The sequence below is a fragment of the Arachis hypogaea genome, chromosome 16, assembly GCF_003086295.3.
Source record: "Arachis hypogaea cultivar Tifrunner chromosome 16, arahy.Tifrunner.gnm2.J5K5, whole genome shotgun sequence".
NCBI lineage: Eukaryota > Viridiplantae > Streptophyta > Magnoliopsida > Fabales > Fabaceae > Arachis > Arachis hypogaea.
In genome coordinates this window covers 16,951,248-16,965,627 of record NC_092051.1, presented here as the reverse complement: position 1 = coordinate 16,965,627, position 14,380 = coordinate 16,951,248, and the positions used below count along the sequence as shown (strand labels likewise).

General features: G+C 34.3%; 1 protein-coding gene across 1 annotated transcript; it reads right to left on the bottom strand.

Moving 5' to 3' along the window:
* Positions 1-989: 989 nt before the first annotated feature.
* Positions 990-4,042, bottom strand: LOC112758327 (luminal-binding protein 4). Its single transcript, XM_025806970.3, has 6 exons — positions 3,865-4,042; positions 3,506-3,776; positions 3,123-3,334; positions 2,129-3,006; positions 1,955-2,037; positions 990-1,854 (listed from the first exon to the last, which is right to left on the bottom strand). The coding sequence occupies exons 1-6, from the start codon at positions 3,911-3,913 to the stop codon at positions 1,362-1,364; spliced, it is 1,986 nt and encodes a 661-aa protein (XP_025662755.1). The 5' UTR covers positions 3,914-4,042; the 3' UTR covers positions 990-1,361.
* Positions 4,043-14,380: the final 10,338 nt, after the last annotated feature.

The following is a 14,380-nucleotide window of genomic DNA, read 5'->3' as shown; positions in this document are numbered from 1 at the left end:
ATTTTTAATTAAATTATATTATGTTGTTAATTTTATTTTTTATAGAACAAAATGGTAGAGAAAGATAGACAATGAGAGAAAAGAGAGAGAAAGATAAAAAAGAAGAATGGGAATAGGAGTTTGTTAATTTTTGAAGTTAACAATTTTTTTATTTTAATTACAATAAAAGAATATTTGGTGGCATATTTTTTATTTGTCAAATTTCTAATATAAAATATAAATTATATATAGAGTGCGAATGATAGAGAGAAATAGAAGAAAAAAAGAGGTAGATAAGAGAATGTAAGAAGGAAATTTAGTAATTTTAGAAGAAAATATTTTCTTTAAATTTTAATAAGAGAGTGTCATGTGACACTTTTTAGTTATTAAATTAGTTAGTAATATATAAATATAATATATAATATAGCTATATTCAATTTCAAAATTTTAATTTTGTTTGAATGTAATTAGAGAATGACATGTTGTATATTTTGATTGTCAAATTTATAATTAGTAATTGATAATGATATATAAGAGAGATAGAGTGAGTGAATGAATGAGAGAGATAAAGAAAGGGATAGAGAGAGGAAGAGAGAACTCTTTAATTTTCGAGAGAAAAATTTGATTTTAATTGCAATGAAAAAATAACCTGTGGCATATTTTAGTTGTAAAATCAGTAGTATATAATAGATAATAAATATGTATTTATATTCTAACATATATTTTATACTGGTGACTGACTTTAATGTTTATAATATGTATTTTACAAATATTAATATATTTATATTAATTCATTATTATTTTTTTGTATAATTATTAAAAAAAACCGAACACTCTACAATCCAACAATTTTTTAAACAAATATAAAAAATAAATCTTACAAATATATCTTGTAAAAAAATATTAATTTTGTTCCCTTAATAAAATTTTTAGGGCATTATAATATTTTTTACGGTTACTTTTTAGAGAAATACAAATAAACTAAGGAATAAATTATTGAAGAAATAAACTTTATTTTATAATTGTGCCAAAAAAAATTATTAGACCTCATGCTTGTGCAGTTTTGATTTTATTTTGTATAATGACCCAATAATATTTTTGTCCAAGATCCAACAATACATAAAGTAACTTCAAATGACGATTCTATCCACATGATAATTTCCTAGTAATTATTGCACACTCTTAACCACCCTTTAGACTATTGAAAAATTGTGAAACCAAATCTACGGTGTCATTATTTTATTTGAAGGTCAACTCTTAGCCATTTTTAGCCATTAATATTCAAACCACCAGAGACTTCACCTATGATATATTCTATAGTAACTAAGTAAACAAAGAATTAATGACAACAAAAAATAACGTGGCTGTTTAGCTGTTAGTCTCTATAGTTCATCAGCTGATTCTTCATCATCGAAGCCAGAGGAGCTACTACCACCACTCTTTTCATACACCTCCTTGATAACAGGATTACACACTGCCTCAACCTCCTTCAGCTTCTCTTCAAACTCTTGTTTTTCTGCGTTTTGGTTATCATCCAACCATTCAAGAACATCCTTCAGCGTGCCCTCTATCTTCTCCTTATCATCCGAATCAATCTTATCAGAGAGCTTGTCTTTATCATTGATGGTGCTCCTCATATTGAAGATGTAAGTCTCCAACTTGTTCCGGGCATCGATTCTTTCCCTAACCTTCTTGTCCTCTTCAGCCAGTTCTTCAGCCTCCTTAACCATCCTTTCAATCTCTTCTTGGCTTAAACGTCCTTTGTCATTGGTGATGGTGATCGATTCCGATTTCTTCCCTGCCTTGTCCTCTGCTTTCACATGCAGGATTCCATTGGCGTCAACCTCAAAAGTAACCTCAATTTGTGGCACACCCCTGCAACCCCAATAACAGTGAGTGAGAATAATGCAAATTTTATTCTACTATAATCTATAGTATAATGTTAAAAAACACAATGGTCTCTATTGTTGTATACCTTGGGGCAGGTGGAATGCCAGAGAGATCAAACTTCCCGAGCTCGCGACAATCCTTTGTTAGGGCTCTTTCGCCTTCATAAACCTGAAAAAATCATGGGCACTAGCTATTATATATGGCACCAAAATATGCAACATTATAAGAATATGATCAGTAATGCAATGTATGTGCTTACCTTAATGGACACAGTGGTTTGTTGATCTTGGTAAGTAGTGAAAATCTGAGACTTCTTAGTTGGAATAACGGTGTTCCTTGGTATTATTTTTGTCATGACACCACCAACTGTCTCTAATCCCAAACTTAAAGGAGCAACATCAAGAAGGAGAAGGTCTTTGGTTTCTTCGCCGCCTTCACCACTAAGAATTCCACCTTGGATTGCAGCACCATAAGCAACAGCCTCATCAGGATTGATACCTTTGTTGAGTTCCTTGCCCTCAAAGAAATCCATTAATAGCTGTTGAACTTTGGGAATCCTAGTGCTACCTCCAACCAACACAATGTCATCAATATCTGTTTTCTTGAGCCCTGCATCTTCAATAGCTCTCTTGACAGGCCCCATTGTCTTCTTGAACAAGTCCATGTTGAGTTCCTCGAACCTGGCCCTTGTCAACGGCTCAGAGAAGTCGTTGCCATCGAAAAGAGACTCGATCTCAACCCGGACTTGGTGCTGGCTACTCAAAGCTCGCTTGGCTCTCTCACACTCCCTTCTGAGCTTCCCAATTGCCCTATTATCATTGCTGATGTCTTTGTTGTACTTCTTCTTTATCAATTTGATGAAATAATCCATGAGGCGGTGGTCGAAATCCTCTCCTCCTAAATGTGTATCTCCACTTGTAGCCAAAACCTCAAACACACCATTATCAATGGTCAAGATGCTAACATCAAAAGTACCACCACCAAGATCATAGACAAGAATGTTCTTCTCTCCTCCTTTCTTGTCCAAACCATATGCTATAGCAGCCGCTGTTGGTTCATTGATTATCCTCGCCACGTTAAGACCGGCAATGGTGCCAGCATCCTTGGTGGCTTGTCTTTGTGCATCATTGAAATATGCTGAGTTACGTTAATCAACCAAATTAATTAATTAGATCCTACTCCCGTAACCACAGCCACATTCTAATCAAAATCATTATGAAATAATAAAGTAATAGTAATTGAGCAACTAGTACCTGGAACAGTGATGACAGCGGATTTTATCTTCTTCCCCAAGAAAGATTCAGCGGTTTCCTTCATCTTAGTTAATACCATGGCGCTTATCTCTTCGGGGCTAAACACCTTGTCTTCACCTTTGACTTGGACCTGAATATAAGGCTTTCCATCCTTGTTCACAATCTTATATGGTAAGTACCTTACGTCTCTCTGAACCTCAGGGTCATCAAACCTTTTCACGTTAAAAACCAAATTCAACAAACTATTAGATCTTTCTAGACAAAATCAGCTACCAAATTAATCATAAGAAACAACACATATTTTTATACATAAATGTATAATGACTGATTTAGTAACTACTTCGAAAAGAAAAAAGTAATTAGAAAAATTGAATTTGACATACTTCCTCCCAATGAGGCGCTTGACATCGAAGATAGTGCGTTTAGGGTTAAGAGGAGCTTGATTCTTGGCCGCTTCTCCGATGAGACGCTCGGAGTCGGTGAATGCGACCCATGAAGGAGTGATCCTGTTGCCTTGGTCGTTGGCGATGATCTCAACGTGATCCTTCTTATAAACACCAACACACGAGTACGTTGTTCCAAGATCAATACCAATCACTGTGCCCACGTTATTAGCTGATTCATCCGCTGCCACAACCATTCCTATCATAAATTCTGCCACAAAAACGATAGCAAAATAAATACTCTCAGTTACTTCAAAATTTCAGATACATTGATTTATAACAATGTAATGCTAGCTTACCTAAAGCAAAGAGAAGTAGAAACGCCATTGCTTTGGTCTTTGACATCATTGTGATCGAATTTGGAATGAAAATAGAGGTAACAGGGATTCTATATATAATGATAATTAGAACTTAGAAGTGTAATTGCTGTTGCTACTTGCTAGAGTGTTCTGTCCAGTAAGGAACGCCCAAGTCCATATTTTGATGATGCGCGCCAAATATATTGACTCATCTACACGCACAACAACCAATGGCTTTCTGACACGTCACCTAAATTAAGAGTTGCCAGGGTCATCCCGAAAGTTCTTGACCTCTCATGGCTTTAGAGTTTAGATTTTCTCTCTTCCTTTTTCGTTGTCTTTTTTTTCGACTTGTCTTCCGTTTTCTTTTAGGTCCTACAAGATGGGCAATGTTATTGGGCTTGTGGTTCAGTATCAGATACTGGGCTAGAAGCCCATTAATAAAACATGCCATTGATGTGGGTTGTTTGTTGCAAGCTGGCATGTATGTGAAAATGTTTTCTGGCAATTAATCTGACTTAACCCCACTTATTAATAGTTATAAATTTATAATTTCGATTTAACTCTTAAAATTTTTTAATATTATAAATTTAAATAAATTTACCAATTTTATAAAATTTGATCTAAGTACGGAAATTTTAAAATTTAGATTTCGTTATAATTTCATATTTTACTTAATTTTTTTTTAAATTTCACTTAAAATATTAATTGTCTCTATCTTGTCATAGACTCCTAGTCCAAAAACCAACCCAGAAAACACGCTTCTTTCATCCTGCCATTGATTTTGTCATGCACAATTGTGTTATCATGTGGTATTAGAATTTAACACTTCAAGCCACCTGTTATGATTATGTCAATCTATATGTCTTATCAACTGGAGATTCATCAATGATAACGTTGATTAATCTACTTTCCTTTGTCATCCTTTTTGTCAACACAATGTTCATTTATATCCTTAATTACCAATAAATCTGACCACAATTAAACCAATCTTAATTATGATTAACTAAAGTCAACAAGAATACACAACTTTGATACTTTCTTCCATACGAATAGTGAAATAGATAGATGATATATATTTTCTTCATTACAATAAGATGGGTAGGCCTTATCGCTGACTAAAATGTTCGTAGCCTTGATTAAGTTCTTTAAATTCTATGCTGCTATTTTGTGTAATTTATCTCCTGCAAAAACAAGCAAATATTAACAATTGAAATATTTACAGTTTAACTCATCATTATACTTATACGTGATATACCTTTGGTCCGTTTAACTACTATTTGAAACTAACCAAGAACTTCAATGAAAGCAAGTGTGAACAATTGAATCTATCATGATCTAATAAATATTTGTTACGTACGATTCAATCACATTTCAAACCAATAGAATTTCGACAATAGGGTCTTCGGATTAGGCACAAGTCCACTTAATTTGTTGTAACAAACCAACACGTACTATACACTTTATACTAGAACACGCATGAATGAATATCCATGAATTTGTTATATGTTCTCAGTGGAATTTTATTATTACATGGACACTGTGTGTACAAAATATTGGGCTAATTTTTTGTTTATACGGAAAAAATATTAGTGTTTGTTAAAAATAAAATTATTTGATGTAATTATAAGTGGATAAATTTTGTAGGTAAATTGTATATTGAACATGTATCAATATCTTATGGTAACATATAAAATATGTGTTAAACATTTTTTTTTACACATCTATAATATTATAATATATTTTAAATATCAATATTAAAATAAAATACCATTTTTATTTTTATATTAAAAATAATTTCTGAAAATATTGCGCTCAACATTATTAGCACGTGTATTACTTCAATTTTGATGAATATCTTTGTTTTGTTGCGCCGCCGCTACAGCTGTGTATATATTATTCTTAGTCATAATCCCATTCTATATTTTATTATTTGTTTATCCGCCGTTACATGTTACAGGAATCCGCCTAGGCTTCCATCAACGTATTCCTGTTTGCGCTTTTATCAGAATGACCATTAAGTACTGATAAAGACATAAAAGTATTTTGTAAATATATTCATATTTAATATGAGAAGAATTTTTTTTAATTATAATCCATCATAAATTAATTTTTTTTATTGATTGATTATAAATATATCACCCATACATAATATCTACAGAAATTTTAAGGTACTGTGAGAGAAAATCAGTATTCTTGATATGATCAATTAATTATCTTTTGGGTAAAGTATATTTTTTGTCTTCGAAGTTTGGCAAAAATTTTAAAAATATCCCAAAATTTTATTTTGTTTCAATTTTATTCCAAAAGTTTTCGATTTGCATTAAATATATCTTCAGAGGCTAAATTTTCAAAAAATTTAAGACCAATAGAACAATAATACATGAAAATTATGCTTAATTTGCTTGTGTTGAGGGGTTGTTTTTATGAAATTGTTGTTAAATCGATCTTAAATTTTTTGAAAAATTAACCGTCAGAGGTATATTTGATGCAAATCGAAAACTTTTGGGACAAAATTAAAACAAAATAAAATTTAGGGATATTTTTAAAATTTTTATCAAACTTTAAGGACAAAAAATATACTTTATCCTTATCTTTTATATCAATATTATCGGTTTATTATTATTTTTAATTTAAATTTTAAAATATCAATAAGACAAAAATAATTACAAATAAAATATATTAGAAATCAAGAAATTACAAAAAAAATCGTATTATTATCTATCCTGTAATAAAAATTATCACTTATTTATAAGTGTCAAATAAATACAAAAAATCATAAAATTAATTGTCCAAATTAAATGACAAAACAAGAGATTTATTTGGTAACAGTAGAAGCTAAAGATTCAAAAATAGAAATAAGAAACTAAACACCACTAAAAAGAGGGACAGAAGCTATATCAGAAGTTAGAATGTGAGAAATCTCGTAGGGACTGAATCAAAAATATGGAGGTCAAGAGATTGATGTTACCTTTTCTTTGCTAGTTAATAATCCACGACAAAGTTAGCTTCGCAAGGCACATTATTCCAATACACATGAGGGATGCAGTTTGCTTGGAGCTTGATTTCCTCAATAAGGGAAGAACAGGAATGAGTAGCTAGATAACTTTGGGTAATGAACTTTAACGCTGTAGCAGAGTCCGATTCCACAACTACACAAGAAAGATTTAGAGAAGTAGTAATCCGAAGACTATGGACAATCCTCCAAAGTTCCGCATGCATGATGGAGCAGCTCCCGAGATTGCAAGAGAAGCCTTTGATAATCCTCCAAGATAGTTCCTAAGGATCCCGCCACATGCAGCATTATTAATTGGTGCCATATAGGAGACATCTACATTCAATTTAACAGCATCTTCACTAGGAGACTTCCAACTTATTAATCGACCATGATTGGCATAAGAAACATTCTGGTGCACTTTAGATTTTGAAGGACGGTTGAATTCATTGAACTTTACTCTAATTTGAGCTATAACCGAGGCCGTTGTGGTTAGGGGTGTGCATGGTTCAGTACTGCACTAAACCATTTTAAATGGTTTAGAAACTGAACCAAACTGCTTTGTCATATAAGAAGCTGGTTTTAAACCAGTTTATAATACAGTGCATCAGTTAATTAAAAAAATCAGTTTAAACTGGTTTATAGGCTAAAACTAGTTTTCACACCCTCTCTCTCCCTTTCTTCCCTTCCTCTCTCTCTTTTTCTCTCTCTCTCTCCTTCCTTTCTCTCCCTTTTTCTCTCCCTTCCCCCCCTCTCTCTCTCTCTCCTACCCTCCCTCTCTCTCTCTCTCTCCTCTCTCTCCCCTACCCCTTCTCTCCCTTCTCTCTCTCTCCCTCTTCCTCTCTCTCTCCCCCCTTTTCCACTCTCTCTCCCTTCTCCTCTCTCTCTCTCTCTCCCTTATTCTCTCTCTCTCTCTCTCTCCTCTCTCTCCCCTACCCCATCTCTCTCTCCCTTTCTCCCTTCTCTTTCTCTCCCCTTCCCCTCTCTCTCCCCCTTCCTCTCTCTCTCTCCCCCCCTTTCCCACTGTCTCTCCCTTCTCCTCTCTCTCTCTCTATCTCTTCCCCCTTCTTTTCTCTCTCTCTCTCCCCCTTTCACTTTCTATCTCCCTCTCTCTTCCTCTCTCTCTCTCCCCTTTCTCTCTCTCCCTTCCACTTTCTCTCTCCTCTCTCTCTTTCTCTCTCTCCCTTCTACTTTCTCTCTCCCCTCTCTCTAAATCAAAAGTTGAAAGAATCATAAAATATTCACATACTAATAAACTAAAGCATGGTCTTCCTTTTTGTTCAATGACAACATTCAAAATATGATATAATATGACACTAACCTAAATGAAGTTAAAATAAACTAATTCAAATCTAACACAATTTTGGCCTATTACAATATTCTAATCATTTTCAAGAGAAATAAGCGTGCCAACATTTGTTGAAGAATTTCTCCCTATATAAAAAAAATATCTCATTAATTATAGAAAACTAACAATTAGTAACAAACAAGCAATAAGAAAAAAAAATATATTACCTTGTTCAGCTTTTTCGATCTCTTCAAAATTTTCAATTGGTCCAAAAGGGTCATCTATTACCCAATCTTGAGTGCATACAAGAGCTTCCACCATATATGGTGTCAAAGAGCTCCGATAAGGGTCAATAATCCTTCCTCCTGTACTAAACGCACTCTCAGAAGCAACTGTAGAAATCGGTATGGCTAAAACTTCTCGAGCCATACGTACAAGAATAGGAAATCGGGTTGAATTTTTCTTCCACCAACCTAAAATATCCAACTCTGTCGACTTGTTTCTAGGCTCACAATCTTCTTTCAGATATCTGTCAAGTTCAGATTTAGCATCTGAATCACGTCCAGTTGACTACAAATAAATATTCAGGATATCATCTTCATCCTCTTCATTGATCATTACATCTTGATTGCTTTGAGATTCATCTTCTTTGCCTTGGTAGTGATTATAAAGGAAATTCAAGCAAGTAGACAATTTTGACTTGAGTTCTCCTCCCTTTTTAACACGAAATGACTCATCCAAAATCCAATTTACAAAATCCAACTTGTGACATGGATCAAGCACAATTGCAATCAACAACAACATGTTAATGACATTTGGAGTTTTCCAATACTTATCATATTTCCTTTGCATCTTGAACGCCATTAATCTTATGCTCAAATCAGTATTTTCACAATGCAACTTGATTTTTCTTTCGATGCTAAAGACTTCTTTCATGTATTTATTACTAGTGACATACAAACTCCCAGAAATGCGCAATGTAGCATCATAGAATATTTTTAAGAATGGTAAAATTGACTCCGCATAAGTCCAATCATCATCTGTAGGCACACCATAAGATTTGCTTAGCTCATTAATATATTTATCATCTTGCAACTCAAGCAAATCAAACGCTGCTCGAAGCTTCAATGCTGCCTCCAACATTAAATATGTCGAATTCCACCGAGTTTCGACATCCAAAGAAACAAGCCCTTTATAATTGATTCTCTCCCACTCAATGCACGCTTTGAAGCTTTCACATCTCATAGGAGATGACTTGACATATTTTACTGCATTGCGAATTCTTGTAATTGAATCATCAATCTCTTTCAAGCCATCTTTCACTATCAAATTTAGGATATGAGCACAACAACGCATATGAAGATAGTCCCTCTTTAAAACAAGACTATTCCATGCATTTAATCTCTTTTTCAAGTATAAAATTGCACCATCATTAGAAGTGGCGTTATCAACCGTTACAGTAAAAACTTGATGCAATTTCCAAGTATCCAAACAACCTTCAATAACTCTACCAAGTACCTCTCCTGAATGACCCTCAACCCGACAAAAATTCCATATCCTCTTTTGCAACTTCCAATCATTGTCAATAAAGTGTGCCGTTAGAGACATATAAGTCAAATTTTGACTCGATGTCGTCCAAGTGTCAGTTATAAGGCACACTTTTTGACAATGATGAGAGAGATAACTTTGTAACTTCATTTTCTCTATTTCATAAAAAGAAAGTATATCACGGGACAATGTAGTACGCGAAGGGATTTTAAACTTAGGTTGCAAGCTATGCAAGAGCCTTCGAAACACATTTCTTTCTACAAATCAAAAAGCTAGCTCTTCAGTCACAAACATCTCAGTGAGGATACTTCGAGATACTGCTTGGTCAAACTTTGTAACACTTGGTGAAGATATAGGACCACTTGTTTCCCCTTCTATCCTTTGTCTCTTGCTCTGTTCATTGTTCGAGTCAAAACATCGCTTCCAATGTTGCCGCATAGCACTTGTTTCCCCCGCATATTTTATTTGACCGTTGCAGTTTTTACATCTCACATACTTCTCTATCCCTTCGATTGGAATGAAATATTTTCATATCTCTGATCGATTCTTACGCCCAGAAGATCCACTAGGTTGAGGAGGTAATGAGGGATGAGCAGGAGGAACAGCAGGATTTGAATGCTCCTCTCTCTCAGACATCTTTGGCAGCCCAATGTGTTGAATAATAAATTTGTTGTATGTATTCCTGTCTGTTGAACATAATTAAGATTCTCAATTTAATAATAAAATTTATTTTCATTTTGTAGTTACTACATACCCTATATATATTTTTGTTTTACAATAACTACATCTAGCATATAGTTTTACCATGGTACCTTAGGCAAAAATACAGAGACAGGAAATTCCTTTCTTTACTTCCTGAAAATTGCTACAAAAGCGAAGTGAAACAAACTATGGCTGGTCCTTTATTTTTAAACAAAGCATATAGGATAGTTGCATATCAGAAACAAAAGAACCATGTATCTAACTAAAGCTGCAAGTGTCTGAAATGCTAAAGTTAATGATACCCTGCATCTAACTATCTAACACGGCAATTATATTTGCCTCAGGAACACACGAAATAATACAGCACTAGAAAGTGTTACACTAACCATAACTCATAAGCAACTCATCACACACATTAGGAGAAATACTTGAATATGATCAACATATGTCACCTCCAAAAACATAACATGCAGAATACACATTATAGATACATTTTATTTAAGGTCAAAATGTAACAAAGCAATGCTGCCATAAAAGAAATGAAAAGAAAAAAAGCCTCAAGAGTTGCTAGCCTGAAAACAACATGATAATGCAAATTAAAGCAATACCGTCAAAAGATAGGCAAACATACCTAACAATGAGCAAAATGCAACATATTCAATTCGTTGAAGATGAACTGGAATTTCGTTTGTAATATCATGATGTATGATTGGAAAAAATGGTGGCCAATTCTTCTCCTCAATTACAATTTCAGCTGCAAAACAAAATGTAATGGAAGATTATTTCCCAAGCAAGAAACATGAGTTTAAGCTTCATAGAATTCTGAAGTGGCAACATTGCAACAATCAGATACAAGGACAAGGAAACTTATCTCCCCCCCCCCAAAAAAAAAAACTACAATGTTTACAATTAGACAACATACATATATACATGCATAGAAGACGTCATCTACCAATCACATAAGATAAAACTACCAGAAGAGACAAGATTAAATGTTGCATTTATGCTAAGAAATGACGTGAAAGTTATGAAATGTAATTTACTGTAGTAGAATATCAAACCGGCAATGTGTCATGTTAATCATTCCAATAATAAACATTTCAGACTCTTTTTAAATTGTTGCTAGTGTTAGTACATCTCTATGTAATAAAAATTCTTAGTTACTACTAAGAAAATACCAAGTTCATTAAACCAAGATGCTAAAATTAAATTGAGAAATCTAACTCACAAGCAATACATTCAGTTCTACAAAATAGTGAATATATTCTGCTAAAAAAAGCAACAACAAAGGGGCATTAGGGTATAATCATCAATTGAGCAGGTTCAAGATTAAGTGGGGTTTGAGCCTTGAATTGGTGGCAGGGGCAACACTTCTAGGATTCTGCAACTTCAAATCATTAGGATGTCTATGTTTATTCTGATAGATCCTTGCACCAAGAATACGAGGTATGCAATTAGTTACCTACTCAATTCAATACCTAGTCTTGATTTTAATAGCAGTTTTGTTTATATGCAAGTCTTTTGTGAGTTGGGTTTTGGTGAACAAGCTCAGAATCTTACTATAATCTTTTACTAAAAGCTATCCATTTTGCTTCCGTTTCCTCCAACTCCCAATTCCCAAACACGAAATTCTTGAATCAATCGAGATAAATATATATCATAAAATACTAAAATGCCATGAACCTAAACATACCAAAATAAAATCAAAATGCCAGAATCCAAAAAAACAAAAAAGCTGTAATAATTAAATTAAAATAGAAATGGGTAACGACGGTGATTACCTACTGTGTTAGATGGCAGCAGCAAGGGTTGGTAGCGACGGTGATGATGGCGGTGGTGGGTTGGTAGCGGGCTAGCGGCGGCAGCAAGGGAGAGACGAGAGAGGAATGGTAGCGACGGCAGCAACCAGCAAGGGAGAGATGATACTGTTAGAACTTGAAGTTATAGAAGTTGACGAGTGACGACAGTGAGCGATAGCGGCGACTAGTTCAACGGCGGCGAATAGTTCGACGACACCGACTCTGACGGTAGCAGCAATGGGTTGGTTGCGGCGGCAGAAGGGGAGAGACGAGAGAAGAGGTTGAAACGGCGATTAGGGTTTTTGAGTTTTCACATTTTTCAAACCAGTTTTGATTTGGAAGATTGAAGTTACTGATGTGAATAAACCAGTTTTTATTTGGTTTAAAACTAAACTGAACCATAAAAACTGGTTTTATAAAAAAAACTATGATTTCAGTTCAGTTTTTTATTTAGAAAAACTAGTTTATTTAAAATAGTTTCAATTCAGTTTCAGTTCAGTTCAGTCAAACCAATTTTTTTTCACACTCCTATTTGTGGTGGAGTTTCTTTCAAAAATCAGCTTATTTCAGAAGAACCAAAGAGAAGATGTCACCACTCCAAAAAAACATGCCAATTTCTAGAAGTAGAGAGGTTGGAGCTCAACCAATCTTAAACGCTTGAGTTGAAGAAGCTTTGTTTCCATACCAAAGGCAGCAAGTTATCCCAGACCGTTGATGCAAACCCACAGTCATTAAGGACATGGAGGGTCGTTTTGCTGTGAATGTTGCATTTGGAACATGATGACGTAGTTGAGAGGTGATGTCGTTGTCTTTCTGCATTAGTTAGAATTGCATTATCGACAACTAACTAAAGAAAAGATCGAACACGTTCAGGACCACACCAATGCCAAATCTGATTGAACATTCTATTATAAGGAGGAGGAGTGTTGCAAAGTGCTTGATAGGATTGTTTAAGATCGAAGGAGCCATCCGATGACAAGTTCCATGCCACATGATCTGGCATCTTCTATGGAGATGGTGGAGAGATGGTAGCAATCTTCTTCACCATATCTTCCGGCAACCAACTATTGAGTTTGTTCAAATTCCAATTACCTGAAATGTCAAGGAAGTCCATCAATGAACTAGAATAATCTACATAATTAATTCTTACCTGCGAAACATGCTGATCAAGATTGCCCAAATTGAAAACCCAGTTATATTGCCAAAACTTAATTATAGAGCCATCACCAATACGCCAGATATGGTTTTGTTTCACATCTGGCCATGACTTGTATATTCCCTTTTGCATATTAGAGATATTAGGCTTTCGCTCAATAATAGGAATGATATTCTTCCTAACTTTATATTTGGATCGGAGCACAGTGGCCCATAAAGAATCTATTTTTTCAACTAGCCCTTAGCCAACTTTTATCATGAAAGTATAGTTCATTTTGCTTGCATGTCTAATGTTAAGACCTCCTGCTTTCTTGGGTTAACAAATTTTATTCTAATTCATAATATGAATCTTTTTTTATTGATCAGTATCGTTCCAAAGAAAATTCTGCATTTACGATCAATAACATTATAAGTAGAGACAGGTAATAAAGGAGTTTGTATAGTATAAAGAGGAATAGAAGAGAAGACAGATTTCACTAAGATAGTTCTACCTGCAAATGAAAGAGAGGATAATTTTCAAGAATTTAGTCTGGAGTTGAGCTTGTTGATGATGTCATTGAAAGTATACTTGGATACTTTAGAATGTAAAAGAGGAACACCCAAATATGTTTTCAGGGTTATCTATTCTAGCAAATTGGAGAGCTTCACTGATCTCAGTTCTAACTTGGTATTTCACGTTCTTAGAGAAGTAAACCTGAATTTTTTCATTACTAACTTTCTAGCCAGAGCTGTCACAAAAGGCTTTGAGGCATTTATTGATAATATCCACTTGTTGGAGATTAGTTTTTGCAAAAAAAAAAAAAAATTAAATCATCCGCAAAGCATAGGTGGGAGAGCTTAGGACCATCCCTGTTCAATTTGATAGGCTTCCAAAACCCATGATCAACAGCAGTATTAACCAATTGAGAGAGGCATTCAATACATAGTACAAAAATGTAGGATGAAAGGGGGTCTCCTTGGTAAATACATCTGGATAGAGAGAATTCATCTAATTCCTCACTATTCCAAAGAACTCGCATTCTTGCTGTG

Bases quoted from the DNA above. Each gene is read 5' to 3' on its own strand.
- LOC112758327 (XM_025806970.3), bottom strand. From the start codon at position 3,913: ATGATGTCAAAGACCAAAGCAATGGCGTTTCTACTTCTCTTTGCTTTA. The intron at 3,777-3,864 runs GTAAGCTAGCAT...TTTTTGTGGCAG, and splicing joins TCTACTTCTCTTTGCTTTAG to AATTTATGATAGGAATGGTT. The intron at 1,855-1,954 runs GTATACAACAAT...TTGGGGTTGCAG, and splicing joins GGCATTCCACCTGCCCCAAG to GGGTGTGCCACAAATTGAGG.